Source organism: Cheilinus undulatus, linkage group 22 (genome assembly GCF_018320785.1).
Source record: "Cheilinus undulatus linkage group 22, ASM1832078v1, whole genome shotgun sequence".
Taxonomy (NCBI): Eukaryota; Metazoa; Chordata; class Actinopteri; order Labriformes; family Labridae; genus Cheilinus; species Cheilinus undulatus.
This window is the reverse complement of record NC_054886.1, coordinates 26,683,433-26,705,079: the sequence shown is the minus strand read 5'-3', so window position 1 is coordinate 26,705,079 and position 21,647 is coordinate 26,683,433. Positions and strand designations below refer to the sequence as shown.

The window sequence follows — 21,647 nt, the reverse complement described above, 5'->3', positions numbered from 1 at the left end:
GCCATTTTGTCTCACCTGGACTTACTGTCTTCAAAAGTGTATACAACATCAACCCTGTGGTGCACAGTCAAGCTAGAAACATCCTTTTCTTTTTGACAACCTGGGCTTATTAGTGCTGCAGTAATGTCACTTGAATTTTAAGAGTTTTGGGACAATTAAGGCAAGAGAAAATAATTAAAACTCAAAGATTTTTATGCATGACACACAGTAAACAATCATGACTGAAACTTTTTTTCTACTCAGACCAATAAGTGACAAAATATCATTCTGTTACCAAAAAAGGTAAAAATATTCACATATTTACAAGAAAGTCCTTGCTCTTCTTTGCATTGGCTCTAGTTGTGCAGTTAATCAAAGCAGTTCCTGTCTCCAGTGACATAGAGGTGGGGCTTTTCCACGACGACTTTTGGCTGCGCCAAACCAAACCAAGCCGTGCTGACGTCAAAGCAGTTCACAGGGTGTGATTAAAGGAATTTTAAGGGGGTCTTAATGAAATAGAACTAGGTTAAAAAATAAATATATATATATTGAACAGTTGAGATTTACAGAGTAGTACAAAGTAGACACAATAATCAGATCAGTGGTGGTATCAGTATTTCACTTACTTGCTATTGAGACTGTTTTTGACTTTGGATTTAGATTGCATACTTTAAGAAACATTTTCAAGAACTAAGGAAGTTTACAGCTTTTGAGGGTGAAAATTACAGCATTTATTTCCCTATTTTCCAAGTCTTTACAACAGGCTACTCTCAGACAAACTCAGACCATGAAAGTACAGTTTGCCTAATGTATGTCATAAAGGAGTTTTTGAGGTGCACCCAACAGGAGAGAGTACTTTCACCCAGCAGAATCATCCTGAGCTTTCACTACTGTCTGCTCATCCGTATTACTACATATCGTATTATATTACACTGATGCCTGAGGGGAATGCCTCTATGGCTTTATCAAATAAAAGATATCTCTTCTCTGTGTTCGTATTGATTTCATGCTGGTAACTGAAGTCGCATCGATGTATACTGTATCCCCCTCTTGCATTTCTTTAATATAGCCCGACTAGCTTTTCACCTGTCTTTCTCTTTGTGTCTCCCAGTGCGCTTTGCTGAATGAGAAGCTCGATTCTCTCGTCAAGGCCTTAAGTGAAGAAGCCGAGGCCCAGGTAACTTGACTTTCAATGCTTACAGCTTATGAAAGTTTATAAAAGTGTTTAAATGGTTGATATGGTGTCATTTTCAAAGGTTGATAATGTTGGACAAGCATATCTGCATTTAAATTTTCCTTTTATTCCATGCTAATTTACCTTTTTAAGAATTTTTCTGGTGTCAACTTCTCTAAACTTTCATTTCTGTTTCAGAAAATTCTGTTTCTGTTGAGTTCAGGGTGCCTATAGGGTATTAAAAAGTATTAAAAGTTGGTAAATCAATTCAGCAAACCTTAATGCTTTCAAAAAGTCTAAAATTCCAGACCAAGATCTTAAATTTTGTTGCTGTTTTCAGTTCTTATATTTACCAGAAGAGGCTGTCTAAGCACCTGTGAGATTCTGATGGAACTCCACCAGAGCTGACATCGGTCCCAACGCATGTTTGTGTTCTTGCCCATTCAACAATCAATGCATTCTTTAAGCTATGTCCCTAATTATTAGGTGATGTGATCGAGTGATGTGTGCATTTCAGTCAGGACCACTCTGTCAAGAAACACACATGACTGCAGTTATAAATTTCTCTCTTTATTAGCAGTTATTTTTTTTGGTCTCATTGCTGTTGTTTGTATTCGGCAGTGTGGCTGTTCTGCTAACACGTTCCTGCTCTTCCTGCAACTACAAGGAAATTCTGAGGCAGGGAGAGGATCAGTAACACACCCAGCGCAGAGCAGGAATCAGTGACAAAATAACAACGTTGTTTAAGTCAGACGCAGCATAAAGGAGGAGCTGGGGTGGAGGAGGGTTGCAAAATCTCAAATGATCTGATATATGTCAGAGTTTGACTCGGTAGCCTGAACTAAACATTCGTTTTTTGCCATTTTTAATTAGCTTTTTGGTTGAGACTTGCAATGCGAAGATTGATACTACTCTCATGTCTGTTACTGTTTGGAAGAAACAGACTGATGTCTTTGGTATCAAGAATTTATGCTAAGCTAAATAAGTTATTGAAATGATCAGAATGATAGGGAAATGCAAGTTTTCTGATCAGTGGTTGGAGGAGAAGGTGTTTGAGCTGAGGCAGGGGCTGATACTTAACATTTTACGGGATTTTGCAAATAAAAAGCAGCTTTTGCCTGGTGTAATACCTGCACAGAGTCTGTTGATGCTAGCACAGCTTGCATCTCAAAGAAAGCTTTATTTGCATACTGCAATAAGAAACACTATCTGCATTTTCTTGACCATGTTGTCACAGTTTTATCTTACATTCTGCATAAAACATGCACATCTGCATTGGGAGTTAAGTAATGAGCAAATTTAAAGCAACTTTTTACTTTTTACCCGTCACATAATGTTCTTTTGCAACACCAATCTTCAAATATCTTCTTTTAAGTCTGATAATGATGAAGTCAGAAGTAAAAGTAAAGGCTTATATTTCTGAGGTGTTATTTGCTCCAAGAGGATAAAAGTCATGCTCTTCAGTTGCAACACCAGAGTTCTTAAATCCCTCCAACTGAACCTGATCCGCTACAGAACTAACAGTGAAAACAAAGTTTTTTCAAACATCTTAACTTTCCCCACAGGAGCAGAAACACAAAACAGCTCATAGCATTTTGTTCCCTTTGGAGTCTTTGTTCGCAGATTGATCTCAGCACTCTGAAAGAAATAACACTGCCTCAAAACATCGGTATGAATCCACAAAATGCTCCAACTAAGGCAGGAGGCAGTGAATTTAGCTTCATATCAAATATCTATTTATATTTTATGCATGAAAATGGAAATCCTCTTTCCTCTTTAATGAAAAAGAATCACCTTCTCCTGTCACCAGCAAAAGAAATGTCTCCTTACTTTAAGGCTCCACGGGGCAGTAACAGTAAACATTTTTGAATGAGGAGACATTTTCTCGTTTATTGTAACATCTTTAGTGCTGCAGGGTTTTCGCTGCTTGGATTAAGATAAATCTCAGAGGGAAGGCAAATAAAAAGAGCACCAACAGGTGTATACAAGCTTTTATTTTACAGATCCATTGTAACAGAGAGAGGATGCTGATTGATTTCTCTTCCTTCTACATTCAGGTGGTGCCAGCAGGGTCAGTGCCCAGCCAGGAGAGTGGCGGCTCCAGCCCAGGGGAAAGTGGCGGGGAGTCAGGTTCAGAGGGTAAAACATACCGGTCCAAGGAGCAGCTGATGCTCAGAGCTAACAGCCTGAAGAAAGCCCTGAGGCAGATCATTGAACAGGCAGAAAAAGGTGAACAGAAATCACAGCTACAGTTTTTTTTCTTGTGTTCCTTGTCATTCTATTATTCCTTTTTTTGCAGATGTCATATTTGCTTTGTTTTGTTTACATGAGCATCTTGTTTGTCATCATTTCAGTGGTAGACGAGCAGAATCGTCACACGCAGGTCCAAAGGATGTCGTCCTCGTCCTCCATCAAAAGAGAAAACAGCGAGGAGCTGAAGGACACTGAGCTGCGTAAGGGTCTCTTTTCATTTGAACTCAGTAGGAACACAATGTGAGGAGACGTTCTCCAAAAATGATGCTTGTACATTTGCGAAAGCAACATCAGTGTTTGAAAACTTACCTGTTCTATATAGGTTTTAGACAGGCTCTATTCTCAAAGAACAACTGGAACTGACTGAAACTGTATTTTTTTAAGACATTTTGTACCAATGCTGCTTCTGTTCAGGTCAGGGAAGCCTAAGTCCTACCTCCCCAATCGTCCTTGAGAAGCCAGAGAGCCTCAACACTGTCACCTTCAATGAAGACTCCGTGTAAGTACTTCCCTGTCTTCTGGGTGATAAGTTGCTCCTCCAAATGGGTAACAATTCTAATAAACAGTTATGTAATTTCTGTATTTGTAGGCAATGTTCAGAGAAGTGCGTGATGAACAACTATTTTGGAATCGGCCTGGATGCCAAAATTTCCCTCGAATTCAACAACAAGAGAGATGAGCACCCGAAAAAATGCAGGTATGAACACACTCACCCACACCAGACTAATTATAAACTGTTAACAGAGCATTTTTGTATAATTATGTAACTTAACAAGTCTTGCAGCCAACAACTGATTTCAGTGTTGCAACTGTTAAACTGTCATACTTTCTCAAGTGTTTCCCTCCCAAAAACAACTTCAAACAAGTATTCAAAGATTACAAATGTGTTAGCTTTTAGGCATAAATAAACATGGTAAGACAAATAGATATGTTTATTAAAAATGTCTCCCAGTTTTCCGTTCCTTATTAAATTATACAGTTAATACTATACTATAAAACACTGACAGGCACATAAAGCTGTATGTCATCAGGGTATAAAGATATTTCTATTTCCTTCTTAGTTATACTTTGTTATAAACAAGGTCAGGCAGATAAATAGTTATTTTGTCAAAGTATAAAGAAACCTGCCAGTAGATTCTTAGTTAAACTGCCTATACATAAAATAAGGTTCATAAAATTCTACATCAAACTGTTTGTACATAACATAATGTGAAGCATATAGATAAATATATCATCTGCGTATAAAGAATTATTCCATGATTTTCTTATTTATACTGTTTTTATATCAAAAAAGTTCACTCTTATAAACAAGTTTATCATCTGTATATTGAGGAATATTCCACCACTCTTAAAATGTTAATTCATAAATGTCATGTAGTGAGTTATATCATCTGTGTAAAATAGTAATTTTCAATTCCATTTTTATTCATATTGTATTTATAAGATAAGGTCAGTTGCTTACATAAGTATATAATCTACTTCAGAATAAAATCCATTACAGTCTTTGTTGTGTCTTTTATACATAAAAAGGTCTAAACTACAGAGAAGTTGATTATCTGCATATAAAAAAATTATGTCCATTAAATTCGTAATTATTCACTTTATACTTAAAGAAGGTCAGACTTAGAAATGTTTATATTGTCTGCATATAAATCATCGTTTCATTGTTGACTCTAATAGTATTTTTATGTAAACAAGTTTAGTATATAAAGAGCAATGTCGTCTGCATATTTAAGATTGTTCTTTGACATTATTCTACTGTTTTCTGGTGTAATAAGGTCCACACATACCTGTAGTATACGACACTGCTGTAAGTAATTTCCCATTATTGTTGTCTTCTATAACTAAAACACAGTCAGACACAAAAATAAGTGTATAATCTCTCTAAAAATAAAACCCTTTAGATTATTTGATAAACAGTTTGGACATAAAAAGGCCTGAACTACAGAGAATTTTAATATCTCCATGTAATATTTCGTCCATCATATTCTTACATTTGTTTCTATTAATGTTTTCTAGTTCAGGCTTCTAGAGGTTTACATCATCTGCATACAAATCAACTGTACATTTAATCTAAATATCACTGTTTATACTGGAGACAAGTTCAATCACATAAAGAAAGATGTCATCTGCATATTGAAGAGTATTCCACTGCATTCCTCTGCTGTTTACACATAAAATAAGGTCCACACATATCTTAAGTTTACTATATACTGTATACAGTAATTTCCCTTTTACATTGTCAGCTACATCCTATAACAAAAACATGGTCACATACATAAGTGTTTCATATATCTCAAAATAAAATCTCTGACATTCTTTGATGTATTGTTTATGCAGAAAATGCCTGAACTACTAAGAAATTATCTGCATTTTTTTTGTTAAATTCTTAATTATTCTGTTTTATACATTCTGTTAATACACTGCAAGTATAAGATCATAATCATATAGTTTAAGTGTTTATTTTGGCTTTAATAATATTGTAATACCTAAAACAAGTTCAGTCATATAGAGAAATGTATTATCTGCACATCAAGGAATTTTAGTTATTCTTTTCATACTTAGAATAATGTTGGACATAAAGAGAAGTGTATCACCTGCATATGAAGTCAGATAATCCTTTCTGGTTCTTCCCAAGAGTTACAGTTAGGGATGTTATAAATGAGTCTATTCAGGCACTAAATGTCCAAATTTACCTTTTTTAAATCGCATAATAAAACTGTTAGATCCTTGTAAGATGCATCTCTTTCTGGTCACTGAGCAGCTCATGTTTTTTGCTCCTCACTTGATTCATTAACCTTTGATTTTAATCTCTAAAAACTGTTTTTTCCTTCTTCCTGTTCCCTTCTGCAGTAGTCGCACCAAAAACATGATGTGGTATGGAGTTCTGGGAACTAAAGAGCTGGTCCAGAAGACATACAAGAACCTCGAGCAGCGGGTTCAGCTGGAGGTCAGACGCAGATTCTTGTCTTTCAGAATGAGAAATATTTATAAGAGCCAAAATGCTATGAGCTGTTTTCCTCCTACAGCCTGAGTTTTCTGCCTTTTTAAAAATCCTCCCTCTCTTTCTCTCTTTTCAGTGTGATGGTGTTCCCATGTCTCTGCCGAGTCTGCAGGGCTTGGCTGTACTCAACATCCCCAGTTATGCAGGCGGTATCAACTTCTGGGGAGGAACTAAGGAGGATAATGTGAGTGTTGTTTGCTCTGTTGAGTCTGGTAATATTTTCTTGGATGTGAAAGCTTCATTTGGTTCCACTTATTTTGAGCCGACAGATCTGGAAGTGGAAGATTATCTTTGCTCCTGTCTCTGACTTTCAGAACTTTGGAGCTCCCTCCTTTGATGATAAGAAGTTGGAGGTGGTGGCGGTGTTTGGCAGCATGCAGATGGCAATGTCAAGAGTCATCAACCTGCAGCACCACCGCATTGCACAGGTAAATGGAAATGCTGCATTTGATGTAACTGCCTTTATAATCCTGGTTATGGTCCTATTCATTTACCACATACTATAAAAGTATTATATTGAATGTTATTGCACATTAATGTGCCCTGCATGGAAATTACCTAACCTCAGTGGGTTAACAAGTCACCAGAAACACAGTTGCATTAGTCTAACACTGCACTGTAAGTCATTGCACGGTTGTTTGACCGTTTAGAAGCCTGATCTTGAGAACATTGTGTTTTTATTACCATTTTACACAGCACCCCAGCTTTTTTGGAAGTGGGGTTGTAAAAACTTCTTATTTGCTTTTAGAAACACTCAGTGTTCCACCTTTGGCAGTGATTAACCAGTACCAAAGACTTGCTGCTATTTTCCTATTTACATAAATAAGATTTAGCTTATCCAGAAATGGAGGAAACTGCCTTTTGGCATTAAAGAAACTCAAACAGAGAGAAGAAATCTTTGTGCCATTTAACACTCTAAGTCAGTGGTATTTATGTCACTTTAAAAGGAGCAGATTTTACAGAAAATGTCAGACAGCAGAGGACAGATAAAAAGCAGTTCATGCACGCACAGAAAAAGAGAACAAGAGGTCTGCTCTGACAGCTGCCGTTTTCTGCTCTGCTGCGTCTCAGTGTCGACAGGTGAAGATCACCATCCTGGGGGAGGAGGGCGTCCCTGTGCAGGTGGATGGAGAAGCCTGGATCCAGCCGCCTGGCATCGTAAAGATCGTCCACAAGAACCGAGCACAGATGCTCACCAGAGACAGGGTAATGTCACCCTCAAGGCAGAAAAACGAGTTGTACTCAAGATTTTAACCACGTAATGCTTACAAGATGACCTCACCTCTTGAAATTAACATTATATGCTTGTTAAAACGGCATTTTAAGCATGAAAAAGTCTTCGTGTCATATGTGCTGCAGCTGAAAATCCACTCTCAGCTCTCCCTCTTCAGCTCTTGGCCCTTTTTGTTGACTATTTCTATTTCGGGATTTCTTAAATCAAATTCAGACCCACTGTGTTTGTCCTCTCTTCATGCTGCTCAAACCTTTGAGAGCTCTCTTGAGCCGAGCACTTTCAGGCAGTTAGTTTCCATGGTTTCTCTCCTTAAGTACCACAGAGAGAGGAGAGTGTTGGCCGACTGCATTTATCCTCCTAAACGTGGCTTTTATTTGCTACAGTATTGAAGTGAAGTGTAATCTCTGCTGGATGCCAGGTTAACACAGAATTATGAGTGAATTTTGGTCTTCTATTTAAACTAAGGTATGGGAAAACCCTGCTCTTTTTCCTCTCTCTCTTTTTCCAGATGAAAACAAGTAAATGAAAGTGATAAATGGGATACATGCTGTTGGTTTCTTGCTGTTTTTGGGCACACAGGCGTTCGAGAGCACTCTGAAGTCATGGGAGGACAAGAGGAAGATCGACAGCTACCGCGCCTCCAGGCCCCGCCTCAACTCCCAGCAGTCCATGGAGTATCTGACAGAGGAGGAGTGCGCTCAGGTGCAGCAGCTGGGACTCGTGGCCGACACTCTTATCAACAAGTAAGAAGCACTCCATGTTTTCTGAGCTGAGGCTAGAGGCTATTTCAAATACATTCCTGCTGTTTGTCAGTCTGAAAGTGAAACAAATGCTTTAAAATGTATTTATACTGTAATTCTTCTAACAACCAACAGGAGGCGATTCTACTTGTTGCAGCATGGAAGATGCTCTGGTTTTGGTTTGGAGTATGTTTGTAGTAAAACAGAAAAAAAAGGGGTTTGTTGTGTGGCAGGTTTTTGCATCTTGGCCAATGGCCAGTGCGTCAGACCTCAAACTTTGCCCAGTAAAAATTAAAAGTTCTATTACTAGTACTAGAATTATAAAAAGCATACACCCCCGTGGATGATTTACCCTTTTGTTGATTTTGTAAATTAATCATGGTCAATATAATTTGGCTTTTTTGACCAAATAAATTCTCCTTGATATCAAGGTGAAAACAGATTTCTACAAAGTAATGTCCAATAAAAACACACAGAAGTGACTGCATAGATATTCACCCCCCTTAAAGTAGATGCACTTTTGGCAGCAATCATAGCACATCTGGACATTACAAAACTGCTCAAGTTCTGTCAGGTTGCACAGGGATCAGGCATGTCCAGCCACAGGTTCTCTATTGGATTGAGGTCTGGGCTTTGACTCGGCCACTCCAGAACATTCACTTTGTTCTCTTTAAACCATTTCTATGTGGCTTTGGCCGTGTGCTTCAGGTCATTGTCCTTTGGAAAATACACTTTCTCCCAAGCCGAATTTCTTTTGCAGACCGAATAAGACTGTCCTCCAGAGTTTTCCTATTTTGCTGCATTCATTTTACCCTCCACCTGTACAAGCCATCCAGGGCCAGCTGCTGAGAAGCATCCCCACAGTATGATGCTGCCACCACCATGTTTAACAGTGGGGATGGTGTACTAACATCTTGTCTAATAGCCAAAAAGCTCCATTTTGGTCTCATCAGACTGAAGAACTTTCTTCCACTTGGCCATTTAGTCTCCCACATGCCTTTTGGAGAACTTAAGTCCAGATTGAATCTGAGTTTTCTTCAACAGTGGCTTTCTCTTTGCCTCTCTCCTGTAAAGCTTTGACTGGTGAAGAACCAGGGCAACAGTTGTTGTCTGCAGAGTCTCTGATCTCAGATGCTGAAGCTTGTAACTTCTTCAGAGTAGGCATAGGTGTCTTGGTGGCCTCTCTCACTTGTCTCTTTCTGTCATGCTCACTCAGTTTGTGAGGACGGCACACATGTCACACATGTGACATATCATGTTTCTTGATGATGGATTTAGGTGAACTCTGGAGGATGTTCAGTTCCTTCGAAATGTTTTTGTCTCCATCCCCTGACTTGTACTTTTCAATTACATTTTCTCTGAGTTGCTTGAAGTGTTTCTTTTGTCCTCATAGTGTAATGGTAGCCATGGATACTGATAAACCAGTGACTGCACCCTCCGGACACAGGTGTCTGACACACATTTATTGCACTCAGGTGATCCCATTCCCCTTATTAGCTGGACCTCTGTTTAATTAGATCCGTCACTTTTAAAGGGGTGAATACTTATGCATTCACTTATTTTACTTTCCATATTTTTGTTTAATTGACTTTACTTGGTAGAAATCTGTTTTCACTTTGACATTGAAAAGGTTTTTTTTTTATAAAATTGTTGTGTCAAAAGCCAGATTGTATGAACCTTGATTGATTTATAAAATCAAGCCAGACTTTAAGTGGTACGTGAGGATTTATGTTCACAGCGGTTTCACTTAAAACAATAGAAAGTGATAGGCAATCAGTGACATAAACAGATCAGTGAAACCAACAGCATTTGTGTTTGGGAAAATAAAAAGTCAGTTTGCCAGAGTGATGAGTAGAACATGAGTCACTTGTTTCATAACATCACTGTTGAATATAACATCAACATGGATTTACAAGTTTTTCTCCAACAAATTCAAATGAAAATGAAAACAAAGGGAAGAAATCTGACTTAGAAATGAGAACTGACAAATTTAACGGTTCGGACTGTATTTTAGATGTGACTTATTCTGGTGAATTTTCTACTTTAAAAGGAGCATGAAAACATTTACAGTAAAGATTAGTTTTAAAAAGAAGTTAACCATGAAAACATGCATTTGTCTAATTTATTTGAATGATTTTTCTCTTTGATAATGATTAAATTATAGTCATTTCTTCATATAGTAGTAAAACCAGTCCTGCTACATTAAGACAACAACATAAGTCAGCCAAGATCTCAAGGAAACAACCAGGAAATTGTTGTGAAAAAGAAAATATGTCCTCTTAGGGCTTCTGTAGTTTTATTAACTTCCTCAATGGTGTTTTTTCATATTGGAAAGTTAAATCTGAGGGATCATAAACTCAAAATTTAGGGATTTAATGATCCTTTTTCAGTTAGTTTCCATGTTTGTTGAGCTTTTTCTCAAACATTATCCTCATTCAGCACTTAAATGTCATTTAAGTCCATCTGTAAACTTCTTAGATTGTCCGTCTTGGTTTGTTTTTATTTGATGAGCTTTTCAATCATGTTTGCAAAAACTTATACTCCAGGATAATGAATGTTTTAATTATGTTTCTAAATGCATCCCTGAACATGAAAAAAAGCCTCATGAAGGGGATTTTCTGTAGTTGTGTGGAAATAGATGGAAGAGATTTGTTTTGGAGAATTGGAGAGCGCTACTAAAATCTTGTAGTTCTTTGATATTTTGAGAAAATCTTCAGTCAGGGTGGTGATTAATTCTAAAAACTGAGCGTGAAGCTCCTTGAAGGACAGATGGAGACTGAGACAGGAGGTGAAAAACAAAAATATATTTAACTGTTTCTGCCAGACGCTTTTATCACTGGTTGAAAAAACTGCAACTTTTAAATTAAAACACGGTCAAACTGCTCCTCTAAAAGTGGAATCAGACAAACAGACCGTGCTTTTGTCCCGTCAGCAGGTTGACACAACCTGTTCTTTTATTCTGTCCCTTTCAGCTCATTAAAATAATATTTAAAGCTCCTTAATTCTCTGTTTCCTCCCTTCGTCCTCTCCAGGATCAGAGAGGCAGCCAAGACCCACAAGCTGGTGGAGCAGGAGCTGGCGCACGCCGTCAACGCCACCGCCCTGGTGCTCACCGAGGCCAAACTGTCCAGCCCCGAGGTGAGACTCTGAGGGGGAGGAGAGGGGGACAGACGGGCGCGCATATGGCTCATTTGATTTAAGAAAAACAAGGAGCAGAGCGTGTATATTTCAAGGAAAACACTCTGATCTTCTATTTAACAGACACAGCAGGTTTTTAATGTGATAGTATGGCGACCAAAGTATCCTGTTTTAAGGAGAAAGAACATCATGTTTGTTAAATATTTATGTTCCTGCAATGAGGGCAGAGGCAGTTAATGTGATCAGCTGCTTTGCTCCATCATAAAAATTAAGACTTTTAAACCAGCAATAAAAGACTAACATTTTAAAATGACTGTGTAAAAAAGGAAATTTGAAAAGGGAGACTTCTTGAAAAAAATGGCCTCGCTAAATCACAATAAAGAGCTGAGTTTGAGACTTTATTTGGTTTAAGGTTTATTGATCCTGTTAAAGCTGCTGTGTAAGATTCACTTTTGATACTTATTTTTTATCTCAAAATTGGCTGCAGCCTTTATACCAAAAACTGAAAAATGTGCCAAAAAAATTAGATCCTGACTCATGTGACATCTTTCATCAGCATCATGAAATTGTTATTTTGTTTTCAGTGTCTGAGTCGCAGCACGGCCGTGGAAATCGTCAACAGCAGTAAAGTCCTGCAGGCTGAGACCAAGATGCTCCTGGATGGAAAACTACTGGTACGACTCTACAGTTTCATCCTCGCCCTCTCTGCTCTTTCATTGTTTCCTCCTCGTTTATTCTCTCGGATGCCATTCAGGCTTAGACGTCTCACATTTCAGTTTGTCTCGTCTTTTTTTATTCAGTGTTTGTTTGCGTTGTAGCTTCATTTACCTTGTGCAGTTTATCTCCATGCAGAAAAGTAAATATCAACTGCATGACTGCATTGGCAACGATACTGAGGCTCATCCAATCTCTCCTCTTTGTTTTTGTCCTCCTCACTCTTTCCATGTTTGCATCCCTGTTCAGACCAATTAGCCTAAACTCTTGACTGATTTTATCTAAAGTGTTTTCAGAGACAGTGTTTGATGAAGTTCAGGTGGTGATTTCTCCTCCCTAAACTTCCTCACAATGAGGCAGAGAAGATTACACAAATTAGACAGAGACAAATGAAGCAGCAAATGGAGAGTATTAGCATAAAATGCTAATTATCTTCAGTTTGTTTGCATTACAGGTTAACAGATGTTGAGTGGTTGCAAATCAGTGAGTCTGCATGATTTAAACAGGGAATCAAATATACATCAGCTTCAGATGATGGAGCAGCAGAGCAGATGCTAGAATTTAGCATTTTGAGGTACATATGGAGGATGTCACTAATAATAACTCCATCTGGACCTCTAGTCGACTTTTTATGCCTCCATGCTGCAACAATCATGTCGGTGTTAGTAGGTTTGTACGTCCATGCTGCCCTGGACAGAGACACTAGCCAACAGATATCATAGACCTAATATTGGCGTATACTGTTACTGATACATTGATATCGGCATATTTATTTACACATGAAATTGTTTGATGCTTTCCTGAAAAACTAATGTAGAAATCATGTCTGAAAGGTTAATTACAGTTTCATGATGTCATTTGCCGAATGCATAGAGCACTTTTACAGCATATCTTGAATCGATAAGAAATTCTGAAGCTTCGTCTCTGAATGTGTCGCACTAAGACTCCATGTGGTCATCCTCCACAGTCTGAGTGTGCGGAGGAAGAGGAGCTACGGTCGACTCTGAACAGCCTCAGCGCTGAACTTCACAAACTGGACGACATCCACTGGATCTGTCCGCTGATGCAGTGCTCTGAAGAGGTAGGGGGACACTCTAGGATTGTGGGTAGTGAAGTTCCTATTACCTGAGATTGTGAATAAACCATGTTTTCTTTAGCAAGGTTGATAACCATGCAAACTCTCTCAATCCATGATGTTTGCCAGTTTTTAGACTACTGGTGTCTAAATGTTGAATATCTCTGAATATTTCCGTGTCTCCACTGACCTGTGCTTCTATCTCAGGACTCAGTGAGGGGCAGCAGCAAGAGCAGCAGCAGTATGAAGCTGAAGATCATTCCCAAAGTAAAGAAGGAGAGAGAGAAGCTCCACAAGCAGAAGTCAAACAGCTCTCTCTCAGGTAAGAGTTCAGAAGAGCCATGATTCAAAGCTTTAGTCTGTCTTTTTACAGACACCACAGTCTCTGCTTAAGAAGCAGCTGTATGTGGAGCACGATATATTGCTGATTCTTCCGTTTCCCCTGTGTAATCCTGCTGCTAAAACTCCCCCATGTGTTGTGTAATCATGCCTCAGAGCCACAGTATGCAAACCATAACTCTTCTTTATTCAGGTCTGATTCAGACGCTTATTTATGGATGTCTAACAGCTCCACAGAGACCCACTGTTGCTGTTTTCTGTTCCAGCTGTCAAAAAGACCCCACAACCTGACCAGCAATCACAGCTCAGAGCTGCAGTGTGCAAAATTTGTTAGTTTCTGGTGTCCCCTTGCGTTAAGATTGTAGATATTTCCTTGATATTTTATTTCCAAGGGCTGCATGGCAGCGCAGGGGTTAGCGCTGTTGCCTCACAGAAAGAAGGTCCCCGGTTCACTTCCCGGTCAGGGCCTTTCTGTGCAGAGTTTGCATGTTCTCCACGTGCACACGTTGGTTCTCTCCAGGAATTCTTATCTTATCTATCAGGTTAATTGATCACTCTAAATTGGCCATAGGTGTGAGAATGCCTGGTTGTCTGTTTCTTTATGTCGCCCTGCGATTGATTGCCGACCAGTCCAGGGTGTACCCCGCCTCTCACCCAATGACAGCTGGGATAGGCTCCAGCACCCCCTGCAAACCCTAACGGGATAAGCGGTATAGAAAATGGATGGATTTTATTTCCACTTGCTGGGACAATATTTTGCTCTATGATTATGTGTCACTGGCATCTATCAAAAAAGGGTTAAAGCCATTTCTAAGGCTTTGAGACTCCAGTGGGTTCTCCTCCCACATTGAGAGCCATTACCCACTAATGGAGAAAACTTTGAACAGTAGAGAACCTTTGCAGGAGAGACCAGCCTACCAAAATTACTTAGAGTGCATCAACGACTCATCCAGAAGGTCACAAAAGAACCCAGGACAACATCCAAAGACCTGCAGGCCCTACTTGACTCAGTTAAGGTCAGAGTTCATGATTTCGATAATAAAAAGAGACTGGGCAAAAAAGGCAGAAACCACTGCTTACCAAAAAGAACACAAAGGCTTGAAAACATCTTGATGAACCCCAAGACTTTTGGGAAAATATTCTGTAGATCGACAAGACAAAAGTTGAACTTCTTGAAAGGTGACATGGTGGAAACATGTTGGTGGTAGTGAGATTGTCTGGGGCTGCTGTGCAGCATCAGGACCTGGATGACTTCTGAAGGAGAATGTCTGGCCATCAATCAGTGACCTTAAGCTTAATGGTCCTTAACACACCAGTAAGTCCTCATCTGAATGGCTCAAAAAACAGAATGAAGGTTTGGAGTGGCCTAGTCAAAGTCCGGACTTATATCTGATTGAGATTCTGTGGTATGACCTTAAACAGGCCAGGAAAACCCTCTGATGTGGCTGAATTAAAACAATTCTGCTAAGAACAGTGGGTCAAAATTACTCCACAGCGATGAGAAAGACTCATTGGCAGTTATTGCAGATGTTTCCTTGCAGTTGTCATTGCCAAGAATGGCACAACCAGTCAATAAGTTTAGAGGGCAGTTACTTTCTCACATAAGGCCTCATAGGTTTGGATGGCTTTCTCCCTTCATAAATTAAATTATAATTTAAAAATTGCATTTTGTATTTACTACAGTTATCATATACCAGTTTGATTTTATACAACTTAACCTCCAATTTCTAAATGGAAGGTCCAGTATCCAGAACTAAAGCCCCATCTAGTGGTGGGTGGCTGTGTTACAGCTAAGACACAACATTTAACCAACCTTGTGGGCCAGTATGACTGAAAAATGACTAGTATTTTCGGTGCAGCCAGCCAGGTTGACAACATGTTGGTGATTGTCAGCCAGTTGCACACAGCTTTGAGGAGTTTTTTTTTTAAGCTGTTCAGTGGGAGCCAATTGCTTTATCCATTTCAGTATAATCTCAGTAAATGTGCTGCCAAACCTTACCTTTATGTTTGACACTGTAACCTAAAACTGGATCTCAGCCATTGTGAGCAAACGAACCTTGAAGTTCAAAAACATAAACAGCAGCCAGCTGTTTCAGTAAATCAGAGCCAAGGATATTTGAAGGTCTTGCCTTGAAGGAGAAATGCTTGAAAAATGTTAAGTGTACCTGCATTCATCTTTAGGAGGCAGTATTTCCTCTCTCCAGAGACTTTACAGCTCCGATTCTTCACTGGGTTGTTTTTCTTCTTCTCTCGTAGGAACTTGGGACATCAAAGGTGGGGCTGGTGAGACGGATTCTCCGGGAAACTGAAGTCCTAATGAGGTGCTTTTATTTCTGCTCCTTGTTACCTTGACAGTCGGGGGGTGAGAAGCTCCTCCCCTCCGATCGTGATACCTGGTGGCCTGTCAGAGGTGTGAGGAAGAAATGAGAAAACCATCTTCCCAACTTTTACACCATTTCCCACCGTTTTTGAAGTCTTTCTCCCCGTTCTTCTCGGATGGAGGATGAAGGTGTTCCTTCAGGTGTTTTTGTTCATTGTGTTTGACTTATTTTGAAGGGGCCTGGCTTTGCATCGCTTCACCGTTGGGCGTTCTGCTTCATTTACCTGCTTGAGTTCGGATGTTTTCGTGGCCAGCAGCAAATCAAACCAAGGAAGGAACGGAAGAAGTCCTTGCAATTTTTTTTTTTTGGTTTAAATCGACGAAGAAATGTGTTTACGTGGTGCTCTCTTTGCATGTCGAGTGCAGCCGTCTTATTTTCTATCATAAGTTGTTACAGATTCTCTTCTCTACTTTGAATCCTTTATTCTTAACTTACAGCCTTTAGACTTTGATTTTTCTCCAGACTTTTGAAGATTATTTATTATTTGTTGTTGCTACTGCCATGAGAACTCAAACGGCAACAAATCAAGGAAAATGAACAAACTGAAACATCTTATCGTCTACTGAACTGGGAAATATCTTAAATGTTGCAAAAAATACCCTGAGGAATGTACTCGTGTGGACTTGTATTATTAACCTGTGAATAATGATAATGTTAAATGAAACAACATATAAGATTTCACAAAGGTTCTATTGTTGTGGTTCTAAAGTGGTTCTTAAATAGGCTGTCGTCTGACTTGTGCTGTCTGAGGCTATGCAGTCACACTGCAAAAATAGAGTCATTTTGTCTGGAAATGAGCCTTATATAAATCCAAGAGTGATGGATTTGATGTACGGTACAGGTCTGCTTCATCAGTCGTAGACTGGAGTGTTTTAAGAACCATTTTGTAGTACAGAACCAGACAAAATGACTCGATAAGTTGGATATTTTTGGCAGTGTAAGGTGAAGGTGTTTACAGAAGGAGGAAGCATCAAGGACACTTTGATAAAACATTACAGCTACTCAGTATATTACTCCTACTTTGCCATACTGCTGATTGTATATTTAACATAGGAATAAGAGTCAGTGGATATTTAATTTTGCCTTGTCCGTGGTTAAAAGCTATTATTATATTAATATTACTGCAAAAATCTTATCTATTTTTTTGTATATCTTATTTTCCAAATGCTGATCTGCTTTGCTGCTTCCCCCTTTGACAAACTCCTTGGCCACTGTGCATATAATCAAAGCCAATTAATGCTGTTCTGTGTGTCTCTGCATGCAAACTTAGATCTACTGCGCCTCACAGTGACGGTGATCGTTGCCTCAAAAAGTGAACCTAAGCTCGCTTCTTTTAAACTACTCTACATTAGATGGTCAGGATTTTGACTCTTAAATGTCTGTTTAATACTTGACTGTTTCATCCGCACATTAAGGGAATGTATTGATTCAAAGCCTGACTATCGTACAGCTCATGACAGGATTATATTTTCAACGCTGGTATTAAATGTGCTGCTTTGTGGAACCAGCATCATTTTACAAGTTTACGAATTCTTCCACTCTGGTTTTGCAGAAATTTTCTTGAAAGAAATGATGGGATATTTAGGGAATTGAGCTAATTTGCTGTTATACTATAAGATAGACATCAATATGAATACATTTTTAAAATCTAAGCATCCAGAAAGAGCTGAAAAGAAAAGACTTCCAGTGACTTCACATGACATAAATATGTATTTTTCTTTTAAGAGGAAAAAGGAGGAATCACTTTCAATTTAAAGTGAAATATGCCCTCCAGCTTCCCAAGAATGTTCTTAAAATTTCATAAGTTGGAGCAGGGACAGTAAAAGTGCATTTATGTTCTCTTTATTTTCTCAGAAATTAGAGGAAATTTCTGCTGTATTTTAAAAACGTTTCATTGTGCTTAGTTTGAACATTTGGCTTCATTGTTCAACACTGCCCCATTATAAGCGGTGATATTGCAACATTTGGTCCATATCCACAAGCTTAAAGAGAATTTGCAGAAATACATGCAAAATGAATGCATTGTACCAACAGAAAGTTCTGTCTGAAGCTGTGTCTGTTTTAAACCAAACATAAATGAGGCTTAATTCCCCAACCATGGTAACCTGAAAATTGCTCGTCAAGTGGACTTCTTTAGTTGTCCAAATTTACTACGATACTGCAAGATATCTTTATCATTACCATAAAAGGTAAACTGAGAAATTGGGAAAGCCACATTACAGCAATACAGATTTAAAGTTAGTCAAGAGACGTCCAAACAAAATATATCAAAAATGCACAAAACTCCTGAAAAATTCCAGAATTTTCTGGACATGCTGCATGTGTTAAACACAGCTTTTTCTTCCATCCAAACTTTAACCAGAAAAAAAACTGTTATTTCAGAGGCAGAGCTCCTGAAATTCTCTAGAAATTTCCTGGAATGCATGTGTGGAAACAGCTGAAGAAAATGAAACAAAAAACAAAATACACAACAAAACTCATGATAAACACTAAAAAATAAAAGTCCCTCAGTTTGAGTCATTATGTGTGCCCTTCAGACACAAATGTCGTAAACCAAAATACTCTCATTTCATATTTTCAGAAATTAGCCTTTTTCATCATGACAATAGGACTATTAGCTGTAAATAACCTAAACATTCTCAAAACTAAATTTAGCCTCATTGGGTTGTCATGATTTCCAACAAAGCTATAACAGGTAACCTTGTCCAGGATGAAAGTCCATATAACATGGTGGCTCATCCAGGATGAAAGTCTGTGTACTATGGGGGTTTTACAAGATGAAAGTCCATGTAACATGGTGGCTTGTCCAAGATAAAAGTACATGTACTATGGGGGCTTGTACAGGATGAAAGTCCATGTAACATAGTGGCTTATCCAGGATGAAAGTCCATGTACTATGGGGGCCCATCAAGGATGAAAGTCCATGTAACATGTTGGTTCGTCCAGGATGAAAATCCATGTACTATGGGGGCTCGTCCAGGATGAAAGTCCCTGTAACATGGTGGCTTATCCAGGATGAAAGTCCATGTACTATGGGGGCTCGTCCAGGATGAAAGTCCCTGTAACATGGTGGCTCATCCAGGATGAAAGTCCATGTAACATGGTGGCTCGTTCAGGATGAAAGTCCATTAAAGGAGACCCCATGTTATACTTTATGGTTGATAAAGAAAATAATGCTGTTAGCTAAAATCTTGCGAGTGTTTGTTTGTATATCAGCTCATCTTATAATCCATATTCAATAGTCTGTGTTCCTCAAACTAACTTTTATTCTGGTTCTCTCACTGTGAGGCGCTGTAGATGTTCAGCTCTGGTAGGATTGTGCTCTTGTATCCATAGTGTGCCAGCTATACGCTCTACACCTTAGCGGCTTTAGTGGTGTTGTGCCAAGTTTGTACTGAGTTCAGTGAGACATACAAGGAACGAGTGCGAGAGTGAGTTAGCTTCGAATGTTGTTGTATGTCGTACATTTCAAAGTTTACTGTATCTTGCCTTGCACTTTACGAAAACGCAACTTAATGGGGAAAAAAGACATTAGTGTGCATGTGTGCGCGTGTTTAAGATTTTGAGTGTTTTTTAACTTAATTTGATGATAAAAAATCTTTTATTTATGATAAATGTATACGGACAAAAGTGTGTTGATAAAATGTAATATATCTAACCAAACATTCATGAATGATAAATATGTATACACAAATGTTTATTACATCAGTGGTTGTACAATTACTCCCACAGCAGCTTGAGATTTCCCATTCAACACCAATGTGATTACATGTTTTTCCACTGCCACAAAAATGTCATCAAAGTGTCTTTTCACAGTCACACCAATTGGTATTTAAATAGTAACAAAAGATATTTAACCACTCCAACTTTAAGCCAAAGTAAATGGGATTCTCCAGTGTTATTATAGCAGACTACTGATGAAATGTTTACACAGAAAAAAGATGTCATATTCAGCCTATGTTTAGCCAATATTTGGGTGAACATTTGTGTATCATTTTGAAATTGAAACATCTGTTCAAACTTATGCTTTACTTGCCATTTGTTGTGCTGAAAGTGAACTCAAGTTGTGTCAAGTTTCCACACACGTTGGTGGAAGCCATTTAGGAATACAACAGAATTTGTTGCCTATGTTTAAACAGTTTTTTAACCAAGGATTTCAGTTTGTTTTAGTAACACATCTTAATTTGTCAGTTTTTATTCTTTTTGTGAATGTGTTCTGTTTTCATACAGCAAAAATGTCACATTTGACTGAAACTCTTCCAAGGAGTTACGTGGAGCTGAAAAGGGAAGAAAAAAAAAAGTGAATTGAAGCGACACTCCACCACGATTGTGCAACAGTATTCCATTTTACGACATTTGTGAACGCACCTCTTGATCAGATCAGCCTATTATATTGAGACTGTGTGCGCAATGCTGGAAGCCAGACTAGATGTTGCACGACCTTGTACGTTGCGAGGTGTTTTATTGTGTTATCGTGTGCAGTGTGTAACAAAGACAAAGTCAGCGCAAACTCTTGGAAAATTAAATGAATTATTGAAGTGTGATGATGGCGTCATTGCTGGTTATTTTTATCATGTAAGAGTTTATATTAAACCCTCTGGTAGGACTTCCGGAGAGTCATTACAGATACTATATAAATAATTTGAATAATAACTTTTTCAGGGTTACATTTTTAAATCAACTTCTTTCCTGGTCAGAATTTCCAAATTAACATTTTCAGGATTTTAACTATTTCAAGTGCCTATTTCACCACATGATGTCACTGTTGTTTCATATCCAAAACAGCAACGAAAAATGCTAAATTATTTTAATCAGTCTTGGATATGACAGAGATTAACAACAAATCTGATTTGGATGCATGTTAGTCCATAACTAGTGCATTAATTGCATACTTTTATTGTCTGTCAACACATTTTGTTAAGCAACATCAGCGTCAGTCTGCAGCCACAGTGATGCTCCTTAATGTCTCATTTTACTTTAAAAAACTCACAGGAAGTTCAGTGGACAAGCCAAAAGTTATCCGCGCCTAGTGTTATCAAACCTTTACCTTATGAATGCTCCCTTATTCCCTTTTCAAGTTTCTTTTTCTGTAGTAAGTTCAATCTATTCAAAATTCCTTATTTTCCAAAAATAAAAGCAGGTCTTTATCCAAACAGTATTATTCTATTCTTAAATACTGTTTAAAACCCCATAACCCTGACCCAATTTCAAAAAGTGTGAGATGAATTGGGATTAATTAATACTTATAATACAAAGTAATTTTTTTTTCCTGCTGTTTTGGTTTTAATATTTCCATCACTTATGGCATGGTCAAAAGTATGAATTATTTTCCAGAAAATCTCCACACAAAAGCAAAAATGTTGTTTTAATTTCAGTTATCTAAATACACAAGAAACAGGCAAGATATCTACGAAAACAACTAAAATAAACCTGCTAAAATGGGGAAACAAGCTTTGTAATCTCAAGTTAAAAGGTCTTTCTTCTCTCTGTATTGATTCTACCGCATCAACACAAGTGTTTGTGTAGGCACAAACATTAGTTTGTACTGGACATAAATGGACACAGCAAAGTAAAACAGCAACACCTGAGCAGTGACAAGACAACAAATGCAGCTTT

General features: G+C 38.3%; 1 protein-coding gene across 3 annotated transcripts in view; it reads left to right on the top strand.

The window, feature by feature from the left end:
• The window catches only part of si:dkey-172j4.3 (diacylglycerol kinase eta), a 117,535-nt gene extending 96,967 nt beyond the window's left edge, over positions 1 to 20,568 (top strand). For 2 of the 3 annotated variants that reach the window (XM_041779313.1, XM_041779315.1), the window contains 15 exons: positions 1,091 to 1,156; positions 3,211 to 3,382; positions 3,508 to 3,606; positions 3,821 to 3,905; positions 3,996 to 4,103; positions 6,260 to 6,356; positions 6,487 to 6,594; positions 6,725 to 6,838; positions 7,482 to 7,616; positions 8,224 to 8,387; positions 11,417 to 11,522; positions 12,107 to 12,196; positions 13,180 to 13,317; positions 13,519 to 13,633; positions 15,907 to 20,568. In XM_041779313.1, coding sequence (XP_041635247.1) covers positions 1,091 to 1,156; positions 3,211 to 3,382; positions 3,508 to 3,606; positions 3,821 to 3,905; positions 3,996 to 4,103; positions 6,260 to 6,356; positions 6,487 to 6,594; positions 6,725 to 6,838; positions 7,482 to 7,616; positions 8,224 to 8,387; positions 11,417 to 11,522; positions 12,107 to 12,196; positions 13,180 to 13,317; positions 13,519 to 13,633; positions 15,907 to 15,959 — 1,650 coding nt within the window. In that variant the 3' untranslated portion in view covers positions 15,960 to 20,568. The remainder of the gene's footprint in view (positions 1 to 1,090; positions 1,157 to 3,210; positions 3,383 to 3,507; positions 3,607 to 3,820; positions 3,906 to 3,995; positions 4,104 to 6,259; positions 6,357 to 6,486; positions 6,595 to 6,724; positions 6,839 to 7,481; positions 7,617 to 8,223; positions 8,388 to 11,416; positions 11,523 to 12,106; positions 12,197 to 13,179; positions 13,318 to 13,518; positions 13,634 to 15,906) is intronic. The other variant, XM_041779314.1, reaches the window with a different exon arrangement.
• Positions 20,569 to 21,647: the final 1,079 nt, after the last annotated feature.